This window comes from Cnephaeus nilssonii (assembly GCF_951640355.1).
Source record: "Cnephaeus nilssonii genome assembly, chromosome: 10".
NCBI classification, from domain to species: domain Eukaryota; kingdom Metazoa; phylum Chordata; class Mammalia; order Chiroptera; family Vespertilionidae; genus Cnephaeus; species Cnephaeus nilssonii.
In genome coordinates, this window is record NC_137081.1 from 86,402,236 (window position 1) to 86,416,941 (window position 14,706).

Consider the following 14,706-nt stretch of genomic DNA (forward strand, 5'->3'; position numbering starts at 1 on the left):
GAGCCCCCAATGCAAGAGGGGCTGGGGGAGAGAGGGGCGCTTTCCCTTCTGTCCCCTTAGTTTCTTTGTCTCCCAAATAGGGACCAGGCTTCTGGACTTTTGGGGGAAGTGCAATTACACCCAAAGGCCTGGCCTGGCTGGCGTCAGCACTGCCAACCTCCTCCAGGGGTTGTGTATGGTTCATGGTTTATGGCCTCTGAGAAACAGGTTTTGCATGGCTAGCTAGGACACAAGTATAAAGGGGGTTGGGGCTAGCAAGCATATGCATCAGAATGCAGGTTGGGGGGGTGGGGGGCGGGGCTCAGGCTGCCTTCACAAAAGTACAGACCATTATTCCTTGTGAATCCTGAAGCATATAAAAAATACGGTAGTTATACACTATGACCACGTGGGATTTATCCTAGGAATACAAGGTTGATTTAATCTCATCTAGGGGAAAAGATGAACAACATAGACTGAAGAAGAACAGCATTGATCAGACTGTCAGACCTCAGAGGGAAGGTAGGGGAGGGTGGGGACAAGGGAGATAGATCAACCAAAGGACTTGTGTGCTTGCATATGAGCCTAACCAGTGATCACGGACAACAGGGGGAGGGGGGCTTGCGTGTGGGGGGGGATTGGGAAGGGAACGGGGGGAGGGGGTAGATGACAAATATGTGATACCTTAATCAATAAAGTAATTAAAAAATAAAAATAAAAAATAAAAAATATCTGAAAATCAATCCATGTAATATACCAACAGAATAAAAACAAAGTAACATAATCTCAATAGATGCAGAAAAAGTATTTGACAAAATCCAACATCCTCTCATGATAAAAACACTCAACAAACTACTTCAGCCTCATAGTCATATACAGAAACATCCACAGCTAACATAAAAATTAATGGTAAAAGATTGAGAGGTTTCCTCCTAAGATCAGGAATAATAGTGTTGTCCCTTCTCTCTACCTAAGTTCTAGCCAGGGCTTTTAGGCAAGAAAGAGGAATAAAAGGAATACAGATTGGAATAGAAAGAAAGAAACTATTTCTATTGGTAGATGACCTATTTGCATATAAAATTTCCAAGAAGTCCACAACAAAACTATTAGAAATAGTGAAATTCAGCAAGGTTGTGGTATTCAAGATCCAGTTTTTTATTTATTTATTTTTTAAATATATATATATTTTATTGATTTTTTTTTTTTTTTTTACAGAGAGGAAGGGAGAGGGATAGAGAGTTAGAAACATCGATGAGAGAGAAACATTAATCAGCTGCCTCCTGCACACCTCCTACTGGGGATGTGCCCGCAACCAAGGTACATGCCCTTGACCAGAATCGAACCTGGAACCCTTCAGTCCCCAGGCCAACGCTCTATCCACTGAGCCAAACCAGTTAGGGCAAGTTTTTTAAATTATATTTCTATACATTGGCAATGAGCCATCTGAAACTGAAATTGAGGGTGGGGGGCTCTTCTTACAAGTAGCATCAAAAGAATAGAATACTTAAGAGCAAGGCCTGTCCACTGACAATTACTAAGTGTTGAAAGTAATTAAAGACTTTTTAAAAATGAAAAGACATTCCATGTTCATGGATTGAAAGGTTTAATATTATTATGACGGCACTAGTCCCCAAACTCATTACAGATTCAGTTCCTACCAAAATCCCAGCTGCCATTTTGTGCAGAAATTGGTAAATGCGTATGGACACGCAAGACACTCAGAGCAGCTAAAACAATCTTTAAAAGAAGAGCAAACTTGGATTTCAAATTTTACTACAAAGCTTCATTAATCAAGGCAGAGTGGTACTTGCAAAAGGACAGGCATATCAATCAATGGAACAAAACTGAGATTACAGAAATAATCCTTACATTAATGGTCAATGCATTTTCAACAAAGGTCCTATAAAAATCCTATGAAGATCAAAACCACAATAAGATATCCATTAGGATGGCTATTATCAAAACAAAACAACAGAAAATAATAATTGTTGGCTAGGATGTGCAGCAGCTATGGAAAATAGTATGGTGGCTCCTCAAAAAATTAAACACAATTACCATATAATCCAGCAACTCCATTTCTGGGCATATACCTAAAAGAACTGAAAGCAAGAACTAGAACTGATATTTGTACAGCCATTTTCATAGCAGCATTATTGACAATAGTCAAAAGGCAGAAGCAACTCAAATTGTACATTGACAGAAGAACGGATAAACAAAAAGTGGTATATAGAAACATTTCATGGCATATTTTTCAGCAATAAAAAAATGACTCTGCTACAATATAACTGAACCTTGAAAACATTATGGTAAGTGGAAGAAGGCAGTCAACAAAAGACTATTTTGTGTGATTTTATTTGCCTGAAATGTCCAAAAAGGCAAATCCATAGAATTAAAAAGTGGACTATAGCTGTTGCCAGGGGCTGGAGGGAAGGGGAAGGAATGGAGAGGAATGGAGAGGGACTGCTAATGGACAGGGGATTTCTTTTTGGACCAATGAGAATATTCTAAAACTAGATAGTAGTAATGGTATACAATTTTGTGAATATTCTAAAACCACTGAATTGTTCACTTTAAAAGGTATATGGTAGATTATGAAAATTACAGTATATGAAATATTTCTGTAAGAAAGCTCTTATTTAAAAATAAAGAAAATAGAATGCTATAAAATTGAAACACGGTAAACAAAAAAGAGAGCTTAGAAAATAAAACAAAAAAGGAAAAAATTTTAATAAAAAATCCAATAGAATGGTTGGAAGATAAATTTGAGAAAATCTCACAGAAAACAGCAAAATTGTAAAGCTATAAATGGGAGGGGGAAAATCAGAAAATTAGCCCAAGTGGTCATAATTTAACTGTTATATTTACAAATATATATGTATACATATACATGTATATATATATAAGTACATGTAAATATAAGTATATTTTTAAAGTAACTAGCCCAGATCCAAACAACGCGAGGTTCCAAGTTGAAAGGCCCTCCAAGCATTCAGTACAATGAAAACAGTCTCTATGAGACTCCTCTCCATAAAGTTTCAGACAAACTAGAGACACGGAAAATCAAAGTTATCTACTTGGATAGACTGAAGAATCAGAATGACTTTGGACTTCTCGGTAGAAAGAAACACTAAAAGCTGGAATACATGGACATGAGTTTTAACGTTCTGGATGAAAATGACTTTCAACCTAGATTTCTAAACCCTGACAAACTACCAATATCAAAATAGAATAAAGATCTTCTCAGACTCAAAGAAAGTCTCCTCCACATCTCTTCCGAGAAAGCTAATGGATGGAGGATCTGCATGACTAAAATAGGAGAGAAAACCAAGAAGAAGAAGAAAGACATGGTCCCCCAAAGCAGCAGATGCCTCTGCGGAGGAAGGAGAAGGGAAGCCCCAACATGCTGGCAGAGCTGCCAGGAGGACAGGCAAGCAGGAGGCATGAAGGCCGTGAGGCAGCCCGTCAGACCGGAGCAGGCTCAAGGGCACGTCCACAAACTGGGGTACACAGACATCCTCGGGCAGGGTACGATGTGGACAACTATGCACGTGAAATATGATTAATAAGCCAGGACAAACAAAAGGATGTGGGGGAAAAGGTCAAGTAATCAGAGTTCACCCATTATAAACAGTGCATGGCATACTTAACTATAACATAAAATTAAAACATGGCTATATTTGGTGGGTGTGGCGATGGCAGCTATACATGAGAGAGGTTAGGAAGAAAGAGCTGAAATTTACCCTCCATGATGCAAAGGAAAGTTCATGTGAGAAAAAACTAAGGTTTAGCAATACATGCACAGTATTTAGAGACAGAGCAATAGGTCCAACAGCAGCCACAGACCAGGCGACAGCGTTTGCCCTGCAGGAACATGGCAGAGGGGACAGGAACTGCCTTTCTTCACTCTATCTTACACACCTCGTCAGCTCTCTCGGCACACGTCACCGGCAGGAACAAAACTTAGAAATGAGAGCAGATGTTGCCGAGCACATCTCTCATCCGGCTTTTGCCGTGGGCCCTCTCTACAGCACTAAAGCTTTAGCAAGCAAATTTACAAAAAGCAAGTTTCCATTTTTCCCTTAACTATACCACCATTAAGTAATAATGTCTGGTAAATGTCCGTCAATTTTTTAAATAGATTGAAATAGCAAAACAAACATTATGAGAGCCATTCAAAACTGCAGGTTCACAGTAGGTTTACCACATGTCACAATGCATCAGATGGCACGCAGCGGCTCCCTCTGTAAATTAAAGGATCTTCAGGTTTAAAGCAGCTGCTGTTTCAGGCAATTGGTTCCCAAATGATGGGTCCAGAGACAAACTTAACCCCAGTCTTTTACCCACAGCCTCTAAACTAAAGATACCACATCGAATACAAATATTGTTGGCATATTCAACGGGAGGACAGGGAATGCCACAGCGTGTCTATGAAAGTAAGCCACAGGAGTGACAGGGATCACTTCAGATTTTGGTTGCCAGCATGCCACACAAACATCACACAACTATATGGCATGTTACAAGAGATAGCTACAAACCGTGTACTTACTTTCTGCACATGTCACGTGCATGAACTGTGAAAATAATGTGTTAAACAATGTAAAATGGCCAAAGACTATCCTAACTAAAGTTCACAGCTCAACAATGCTGAGATCCTGTGCGGGGGAGAGACCTTCTAACATGAAGACTTGGTTGGAAATCTCTGCTTTAGTTTGCGGCTCAATATTTTAGCCACCAGACAACGAAGCTAAAATAGCTTTTAACACGTGACCCAAACACATAATTCCAGCTCCTCCGAAGTGAAGGGCACTTCCCAACTGTGAAATGAACAAAGAAGACTGCTGCTCAAATGAGTTTGCTCTTATTGAAGTTATTCAGCTGATATGATGAAGGCATTTTTTAGAGTTATAGTTAACCTTCTTCTCCAATGTAGTTCTCAATGAACAAACGCATAGGAGGTCAACATTTTCATTCCAGGACAATACCCAAGTTTTAGAAAGCATTAAGCAAATTCTACAATATTTTATTAGCCCTGTGGAATCCTGCTAAGCTGAAAAATCTGCTATGCTCACATAATAACTAAAAAATCTATAATGATGTAACAGAGGTCTAGAATAGTCAAGTATTCAAGTCAGCCATTTGGCCACACAGAGCAGATACTGAATTTCCCAAACAACAGTAGGATTCTTTACAAGGCTCGTTCCATTTGGACACATCCCCCACAAAATAAAGGTGGCAGCCAGAGCCTCTGACACTCACAGTGCTAGACCTTAGGTAACTGTCTTGCAATAAATCCAAAGAAACCTGGTTTCAGCTTCTTTCACGAGCACGTTTTTAAAGAACCGCCAGCCTCGTTCTCCAAGCACTGTGCGTTTACAGGAACGGCTGTGACCATGTGTGATGTGTGTCCATTTTAACAGGACTACCTTCTCCATTTGGTTCAGAATTTGGGGGGAATTTTAGGATAACATGAGATAGCAGAAACCCCCATTCCTATTCATAGAGGCCCAGCTCTTCTGTAGCTTCTTATATTTTTTTTAAAAGTATGTGGCCCTGGCTGATGTGGCTCAGTTGGTTGGAGTGTTGCCCCATACACCAGAAGGTGGTGGGTTTGATTCCCGGTCAGGGCACATACCCAGGTTACGGGTTTGATCCCTAGTAGGGGCATGTATGAGAGGCAACTGATAGACGTGTCTCTCTCTATCTCAAATTAAAAAAAAAAAAAAAAGGATTAGCAGAAAGCACACATGACACACAGGCCTGAGGCTCTGGCCTCCTGCCTCTGGGACCTCACCTAAAACAGGCTCTGTGCTGAGGGGCCTCCAGGCCCCTTCCACACTGAACAATCTGCTAACGCAATCCCAGGACTCACCATACAGTCACACTCACAGCTGTGATTGTTACAGGACAATCATGGTAAAGAACACAAAGAAAAGCCAGCAACTGGGAAAGGTGCGCGGGTGAGGACCAGGCACAAGCTTCCTCGAGCCGCCACTGGTGAAGTCACACAGGACGGGGTTAATCTCCCAGCAACGGGTGGGCACAACCTGGGAAAGGCGGTCTGCTCATTAGTCTCGGGGCCTGGAGGTTTCACTGGGGCTAGTCACACAGAACCCCTCTGCCCAGTACTTCCCAAAGGTCAGGCGCCCTGAAGGAAAGCAGGGGCTCAGCTAAGGCCTGCGCCGCGGGGCACAGGGAGCCACTCTACCTCACTCTTTGGGAATACTGCGAACCCTCCCCAAATCCAAGTTTCCAGATAGCCCAGGGCCAACTGTGCAAGCAGGCGTCTCCAGACAGCCATCCGCCTGCTGTGCCGGCTCCTTCCTGCGCCCACCTCTAGATCTCACCGCAGCCACCTCCGAGCGTTACCCAGGGACCCCACTGTGTGCGCTGCCAGGCCGTTCAGGGCCCCGGCCCCTGTGAGCTGCAGAGCATGGTGAGCCATACTGGAGCAGGAAAGAGTCTCACTGCTTAAGGCCTGTTTTCCCAACAATGATCGTGACATCATCAAACAGCCCTCGCCTTCCAGCCCCTGCTCTGCCTGTTCATCTGGGTCCTCCCTCCAATGTTGCCCAAGAGATTGTTCAGTAGTTTCGTCTTTAACTTTTGGTCTCACCATAAGTGTTCTCACCATTCATTCAAACTCCAGAAGGCTGAGGTTAATAAACATGGGCATGAAAACTCTATTCTCAGGGATTACCTTTGTAAAACACATGAAGAGTAGTTACAGGCCCATCTCATTGTCTTGTGCACAGCTCAGGGCCCATAGTGAGAGCGATACTGGGTCCGACATGACTCAGCAAGAAAGAGTATAGCCCCACTCAGCTGCTCCTGGAACCCCTACCTTAGGGTGAGGGGCCCACTGCCATATCCAATTAAGGGACATCAAGACCCCTGAATACTTCAACATTCCATCCCATGTCTAGGTGCTCTGTAAACTCATGTCAGGATGAAGAAAGGAAAGGGCGGGGCAGAGAACAGAGCTTCAGGCCCAGCTCTGCCGCGGCTGTGTGAGCTCACTGCATGTCTCTGGGCCTCTGTGGTTGCCATGGCCACGAGGACAGGCTCTGACCAGCTGCTCTGTGAGTCCAGTCCACCTCTAACTCCCAGGGTTTTCACTTTACTTTCTCCCTAAAGGAATGGGCGGGGCAAGGGGTTTGGAATTCATTTGGTGCAACGTTTCTGCATCACAGTTCCAACTATGCACGTCCAATTCTCCATTAACTTTTAAATTCAGACACAGCAGAGACACCTGTGCACTCAAGTGGCCTTGGGTCTGATAAGATGCTGACCCCCAGTTTCTTCGTGGCAAGGCTGACATTACTGAACAGAAAACTACCATTTCAAAGATGTTTTCTAAACCAAACTCATTCTTAGAAAGGCCCCACTCACTAAAATATATTCTAAGCACATACTATAACTAGGTGGTGTGTATATAATATATAGAACCATCTGAACCAAAAGAATGGTGAATTTTCAAAATCCATCCATTTTCAATATGCTTCTAAAATCAGGGGATGGCCTGGGACTTGGCTAGATAGTTGTCTTGGTGAGAGAGTCTTACTTTTGAGGAATTGGAATGGGAAGGGACCCCTGACATACGATCAGGACAAGATCTCCCATCGCCAACCCACTAACCATATATTCTTTGAAAAAATTATCACAACAAAAGAAGTAGTGCAAACCGAAATGTTAACTGAAAGAGAGTAGGGGGAAGAGCAGAAGAAGGAAAAAAGTCTGAACTCACCGGGACTGCGGCAATCCTTTTTTACTGAGGTCTGCCCTCACACGTTCTCCTACGTGTCTGTAAATCTCCACTAAGCTGTTTATTGCTGCATCTCGAACCTAGATGTAAAAGAAGAGATCTTACAGCTCTTGGTGTCATCCCACAGCGCTTCCTGCTGGGACACAGCAGGCTACACACCACCCCAAGTTCATCGCCATTTTACCAATGCAACTGTGTGTACAATCCTTTCTAGATATTTGACCAGATGAAGCCATGGTTAACAGTTTTGACTCTGCAGGTACAATCCCAAAGAGCAGAAAAAGGTTAGGTCCTATCCCCATATACATATTCCAGTCCATATCCCTAAGTCTTTTTTCATTCTTTAAGATGATGTCAGAAAACTATAATTTTCAGGGCATCTTTCCAAATTAGAAAATAATACAAATAAGTAAATTACACTGACAATAAAACACCATGTACAGTACCCTGGATTTGGGTCAAACACTTAGTGAGTAAGGAAAATGGGCAGTACAGCCCTGTACTCAAGAAGCTCATAAATTAAAAATGGGAAAAACACTCATGGTTCTAGAAAGGAAATGGGAAAAATTCCATATATTCTACATTTAACACAGGAGAGGCTGTAATGAAAAACATTTTATACAAGAGTACAAAGAGCTGGTGGTTTAGGGAGGGAACAAGCACACCACAGGACACAAGAAATGTTTGATGGGAGAGGAAGGAACCACTGAATGTGCCTGAACGTGCATTTGACCAGGAAAGGATCAATGAGGCAGCTGCCAAGCGAGGCGCAGCCTGCACCAGGGCCTGGGCGCAGAGTGCAGGGCGTGAGCCTCAGGAAGAACAAGTAAGCAGCCAGGACAAACAAATATGAACGAAGGAGGCAGCAATAAATAAGGCTCAAGGAAAGGATGAAATAAAAAAAATAAAAAGAAAGAAAGAAAGAAACTAGGGGAAACTCAAATATGAACTATCACACATTACCATTATGTCAACGTTAAACTTCTTAAATGTGAAAATGAGATATCTATATAAATAAAAGGCTAATGTGCTGTGTCCAAGGGTCTGACAGGTCGCTATAACACGCACTGAGCACCAGGGGGCAGACGCTCAATGCAGGAGCTACTGTGATGCGCACAGAGAAATGGCACCACAGACCTGGCACCCACAAAGCAACACTTGGCTTCCCCCAAGTGGGACACAGGCCCTGCCACCACCCTGCAGAGACAGCCCACCAAACCGCAGCCAACACTGCGAGACCCCGTGGCGCAAAATGGAAACCGCCAGCCAGGAAACGGCCGCTGTGGGCGCCAGGTAATGATGTCACATAGCAACACCCGGCTTCCTCTCCCTAGCGACTAGCCTCCTTGGAGTTTCTTCAGCCCAGGAACACAACTTGCTTTATAGCCAGGTGCAAACATTTCACACTGTAACCAAATCTCTGTGAAGCGTTTTCCCGTGCCTCATCTCATTCCCGGAGCAGGTAGATAGGAGACTCAGTGGAATCCTATTTTCTTTTCATTAGCAGGAAAATGGAGATTTGGAAAGCTTAGAAACTTGACCCGACTAAAAAGAAGAAATGGTGAACCTTGAAAATGACTTCAGGTTTTCTCACTGCACAGAATATAGTCAAACACTGCTGCAGTTAAATATTTTACCCTTTGTTCTCCCTGTGTGATCTACAATAATAACCTGCTTCGTGTTGATAGTTACTGCTATGCTGCTGACAAGTACCTGAAAGAGAAGTTGGGGTGCTTCGCTGGGCTAGAAAAAGTTTAGCTATATCAGAAAGCAGGTCTAATTAAGCAAGTTTATTCTATATATATAAAAGGCTAAGTTGACTCGCACATGCGTGATACATATAAAACTCTCACTGGCACCGATCACATGCATGTGTTTCGATCTGTCATTGTCAATCGTGAATTTGGTTGACACTTCTATTATAGAGAAAGGGCGAATAGCGATATTAAAATATTTCTTCTAATTTCAATGTGCACAAATCCGTGCACCAGGCCACTAGTGCTTATATAAGAAAATGTCCTGTTGTTAGGAGATGCACAGTATAAAGCATCAGGACTAAAAATATCATGTCTGTAAGACACTTTCAAATGTTCAGAAAAAAGAGTATTTCTGTCTACCTCAAACTCACCACAAGAAGGAACCCTAACATTTCAGGCCAGTAGGACTGCACAAGACAAGAGCCCCACATGTTCAGCACTACCTGCCGGGCCTGAGTTGAATGCTCTACAGAATCTGAGGTCTTTGCATCCGCAGCCATCCTCACTGGGCCTCTGCGGACCGTGTCATGGGGTTTGGGGCGGTGAGGCCAGCCACCTGCTGGGCCCACAGCAGGTGACCGGCAGGGCGGGAGCTGGCTGCCACCTGAGTGCGGGCCCACATCCTTCTCACCTTAGAAAACGGCCTTCCACTGAGGGTGTCAAAATAGAGAACCCTGTGAACCTTACAACTTAAGGGAGGGCTTCAGCTCCAGAGAAAGGAAGGGTGCGGTAAGCCGATGGGAAGCAAACCTACCCTCTCCTGGGAGAACAGCCCCAGCCCCAGCCCCACCAGCCTGCCTTGGAGCGGGAGCCACACCCCTGCAGACTGAGCGGGGCCTCGAGCGCACTGCGCGCACTGCCAGGGGCCTGCAGCCCTGGGCACAGGCTCCCGGCTCGGAGCACAGCTGGCTCAGCCCAGTCCAGGTCCAGCGCAGGGAGTGCTGAGACCAACAGTCCGCAGACACTTAGATGCGCACTGAAGTCCTTATCTAGAACAGACACTTCCTATGGTGTGTGACGTCTCAGCAGCTGCCTTTGACGGAGCCCCTGTCCTCCTAGCTCTGCAAACTGCCCTCCGGGAAGGAAACCCTGTCCTCAGCTCAGGAGGTAAAATCTCAGTGTAACCCAGGGAAGGGACGGGGTTCCCGCAGGAAACCTGAGGGGTGGGAGGGCCGCAGGGAACTCAGGAGCGTGTGTCCTCGCCCTTGCAAAGAGAAATGCAGGACACACCAAAAACACGCGACGCTGAGGGAAAGGGGTCGCTGACGGGGCACTTGGCAACATGAGAACCACTCGTTCCTGGTGGGCAGGAGGGAACACAGTGTTAAGGCTATGTTTGAAAAGTCTTATCTTTTACAGTATTTAAGAATTAAGTGAGCACGACACGTATGGCTCAGTGGTTGAGCATCAACCTATAAACCAGGAGGTGGCCAATCATTACCTCCTTCACGCCCCCTGCTGGGGATGGAGCCCACAACCCAGGCATGTGGGCTAAAAATATCAGGGCACATGCCTGGGTTGTGGGCTCCATCCCCAGTAGGGGGCGTGAAGGAGGTGGCCAATCAATGATTCTCATTATTGATGTTTCTATCTCTCTGTCCCTCTCCTTCCTCTCTGAACTCAATAAAAACTTTTTTTAAAGAATTAAATGAAATGCTGTCTAAGATTTGCTTCAAAATATTGGGATGGGGGCGGGAACACAGATGGAGCTAAACTGGCCTGTCTCATCAGCCGCAGAAGCTCGATGACGGGCACCTGAGAGGCACTCTCCTTCTCAGTGTGTCCACACAGGCAGGAACCTTCCAGTTCAGACAAGCTAAAACAGCAGGCACACGGGAAGCACCAGGCTTCCGTCAACCAGGCGGGCGGAGCGTGCAGGGGCTGGGCTGGGCCTGGGCTGTGGCCTGGGGGACAGCTGCAAAGACAAAGCCCAAGGACTGAGCCAGTCTCTGGGAGATGACTGTTCACCTACAAACCCTGGAGCGCCTCCTCATTATGCAGGACAATGCGTTCTCCCCACCGCTCCAGCATTCTGAGTTGAAATGTCAGTTAGTTGGAGCCAAAAGCATCCTAAGCAACACTCCGTACATCTACCTGTGGGCCACTCCGAGAAGCTCCTGAGGGGCTTCCCACTGCGAGTCGCTCTGCCCTCAGACCAATATGCAAGTGAGCTCGCGGCCTCTAAGGGCGGGGTGTCCAAGTCCACACCCCGTGTCAGCGCCTCCTGCAGAGCCAGGGAATCCCCGCGGGAGAGCTGAAGGCACGGAGCGCAGCGGCAGCTCTGCCCAGACACCACTGTCCTCTCTGGCCGGAGACCAACAGCTGAGAAGGGCAAGTCACTCAAACAGCTGTGGGGTGTCTACTGAACCCTCACACTCCTGGAAGGCAGGCCTGGGACAAGGAAGAGGAGCGAGTTACAGTCCTGACCCTCAAGGGCCAGAGACTAGCAGGAAAGACTAATGAAAAAGTTAAAGGCAAGCCCTAGCCGGTTTCTCAGTGGTTAGAGCACCGGGCCAAGCCCAGAGGGTCTTCGGTTCCATTCCGGTCAAGGGCACGTGGTGGTGGGCTCAAAGTCTGGTGTCTGGTCCAAGTGCGTGTGGGAGGCAACCGATCGATGTGTCTCTCTCACATTGGTGTCTCCCTCTGTGTCTCTCCCCCTCCCTTTCACTCTAAGAAAATCAATGGAAAAAACAGCCTCAGGTGAAGGAGGCATGGATAAGTGGATGGGATCAGAGAAGCGGCTGGGGAGTTTCCTGGCAGGAGGGTGCTGGGACGCGCCTTGTGTGCGTCTGCGCTTGCACACGCATACATGCAGACCAAACACTCCGAAGGCAGGTGTGAGTATATGACCCTGAGCCCTCAATCTGGAACACTCTGACTCTGTCGGATTGCTAACAGCTGCCCAGGGAGACCAACCTCATTTTACCAGAAATGTTCATCTCCCACGGGCCCAGGTGACTATCCACATCACGTGGCTAAGTAAGCAACTGCATTAGGGACAAGTAAGTTCAACTAGCCAGGCTGGCTTTCTGCTCCACTAAAGGATGCCGCAGCAGCAGGACCCTCCAAGTGCGGCCTCGATAAAGGCCTTTTCCACAGAAAACAAAAATGGAGACACCACCAAAAAGGGGAGGGGGCCAAATAACTCATTTGATAATTTAGAATTTTTAAATTAATGCTGAACATAAAGTATGATTCCATAAATAAAAATATCTAACAACTGTATTTGGATTTTAACTATATATTTTCAATGCGGCTGGGTAAGAGATGAGTGGAGAGAAGTAGGCGCCAGCCGGGGAGACGAGACGGTGGGGCAGCGAGCCGAGACACCAGGCTGGAAAGAAAAGCGGCAGAGCAGCAGGCGAGAGGGTGCGAAAATACAATTGGGGTTCAGGGCCAAGAAGAAAGGATAAGACAATGAATGGGAGGGTCCCAGGAGCTGGTGGAAGCGGGAAAGCACGGCGTAGGCTCTCTGGAGGGACTTTAGCAATCATAAAGGAAGGCCTGTTCGGCCCTGGCTGGGAGTTCAGTCGCTCGGAGCATCATCCCCGTACGCCAAGGTTGCAGGTTCAATCCCCCAGTCAGGGCACATACAAGAATCAACCAGTGAATGCAGAAATAAGTGGAATGACAAACCTCTCTCTCTTTCTCTCTTTCTCCTTTTCCTCCCTCTCTCAAATTAATCAATAAACAAAAATTTTTAAAATAAATATAAATAAAATTAAGGCCTGTTTATTATACAACTACTAGCGTTCCCATTGCAGGAAAAATCCTGCAATAGCATTTCCTGCTGCACTCTACCCCGCCCCGCCCGCTCTCCTTCCTTCTCCCCCGGCCCCGCCTCCGCTCCTCCCTTCTCCTCCCCCTGGCTTGCTTGCTTCTCCGCAGCTTTGCTCCCTTCTGCAGCTCTTGGCTTCTTTCTATGCTGTCTTGATATGCAAATTAGCCGCCATCTTTGTTGGGGTGATTTGCATACTCATCCTGATTGGTTGGTGGGCGTGGCTTGGCTGGTGGACATGGCTTGGCATAACTAAGGTGCAGTCAATTTGCATATTTGTCTATTATTAGATAGGATATCCTTGGTAAGTTTGTGTTCCTATTTTCCTATTTTCAACCCTGAAATGTTTTAACAGCCTGCACGAGCGAATGTGGACCAGAGGACTCGGCCGTGAACGAGCTGGCCCAGCCGAGACCTGCAGGAGCCCAGACCTGCCCAGCCTGGGGAGGCGGCACCTGGCCACGGGTTACCCACCCCCCTCCCTCCCTTCAGCTCAGGACGTGGGGCCTCGTTTTCGTGTTTTGTTTTGTTTTTTAATTTAGGTAAAATTTATATAAAATATCTACAGTTGTCAGGGTTTGAGGCGTTTCCACAGGTGTACACACCAGTATGGCTGAGACCCAAAGCAAACCATGAACCATGAATCCAGGCCTGGAGAAGTCCCCTCACAATTTCCGGTCAATCCCCTCCCACAGGCAGTGTTCGCCTCCAGTCCGCGTTGGGCATCCTCCCCAAGGCCCACCCTCTTCCGGCTGCAGAGCCGGTGCCAGAGTGACGGGATCCTGGAGGCTGGTCTGGAGGACATCACTTTACAGGCTCATGAAGTCTCAGCCCCACGTGGAAAGAGGGCAGAGTGGCCGCCACATTTACCAATGGCATCTTATAAATGCTAATGGGCTCATTATCCTACACAATAATCAGAGTTCTATAAAGATGAATATAGTCCCACCCACCCATCACGTATACAGAGAACACCAACATGCATGTTAGCTGTCTAAACCAATGACCATTCTCATGGAAAACACTCACCTGGCTGTTTGGGTCTCCAAGTAAATTACATATATGTGGCACAATCTTGTTTAGTGTCAAAGTATGTGCTCCAGAGCTAGAAACAAAAGGAGTGTTTTATCATCGGTGAGAAAGAAGCAGCAGAAGCCACTCTGCCCACACTCACCCGTCCCCTCCGTGCCCGGGCCCTATCGCCCTCACACCGGCTCTCATCTTCCCGTCTTCTCCATCTCTTTCCCATCTGGTTCCAAATAAAGGTGCTGTGGCACCCCTTGGCACTGAGCTCAGAACCGTGAGTGCCTCTCACGGACGTGGCCTCGCCCTGGCACTCGGGCCCTCTCCACCTGGCCCCAAGCTGGGCCCAGCCAAGCCCCAGCCCTTCCCAGCCGGCTGCCTCCCACATGCTGTCTCTACATCACTGT

The 14,706-nt window shown here is 46.4% G+C and overlaps 1 protein-coding gene across 8 annotated transcripts in view; it reads right to left on the bottom strand.

Moving 5' to 3' along the window:
- Nucleotides 1-14,706, bottom strand: part of CLASP1 (cytoplasmic linker associated protein 1) — a 273,855-nt gene that overhangs the window by 155,017 nt on the left and 104,132 nt on the right. For 7 of the 8 annotated variants that reach the window (XM_079782856.1, XM_079782851.1, XM_079782848.1 and 4 more), the window contains 2 exons: nt 14,306-14,381; nt 7,724-7,821 (listed from right to left, as the gene is read on the bottom strand). In XM_079782856.1, the coding sequence (XP_079638982.1) occupies nt 7,724-7,821; nt 14,306-14,381 (174 nt within the window). Of the gene's footprint in view, nt 1-7,723; nt 7,822-11,217; nt 13,246-14,305; nt 14,382-14,706 lie in introns of those variants that run through there. The other variant, XM_079782854.1, reaches the window with a different exon arrangement.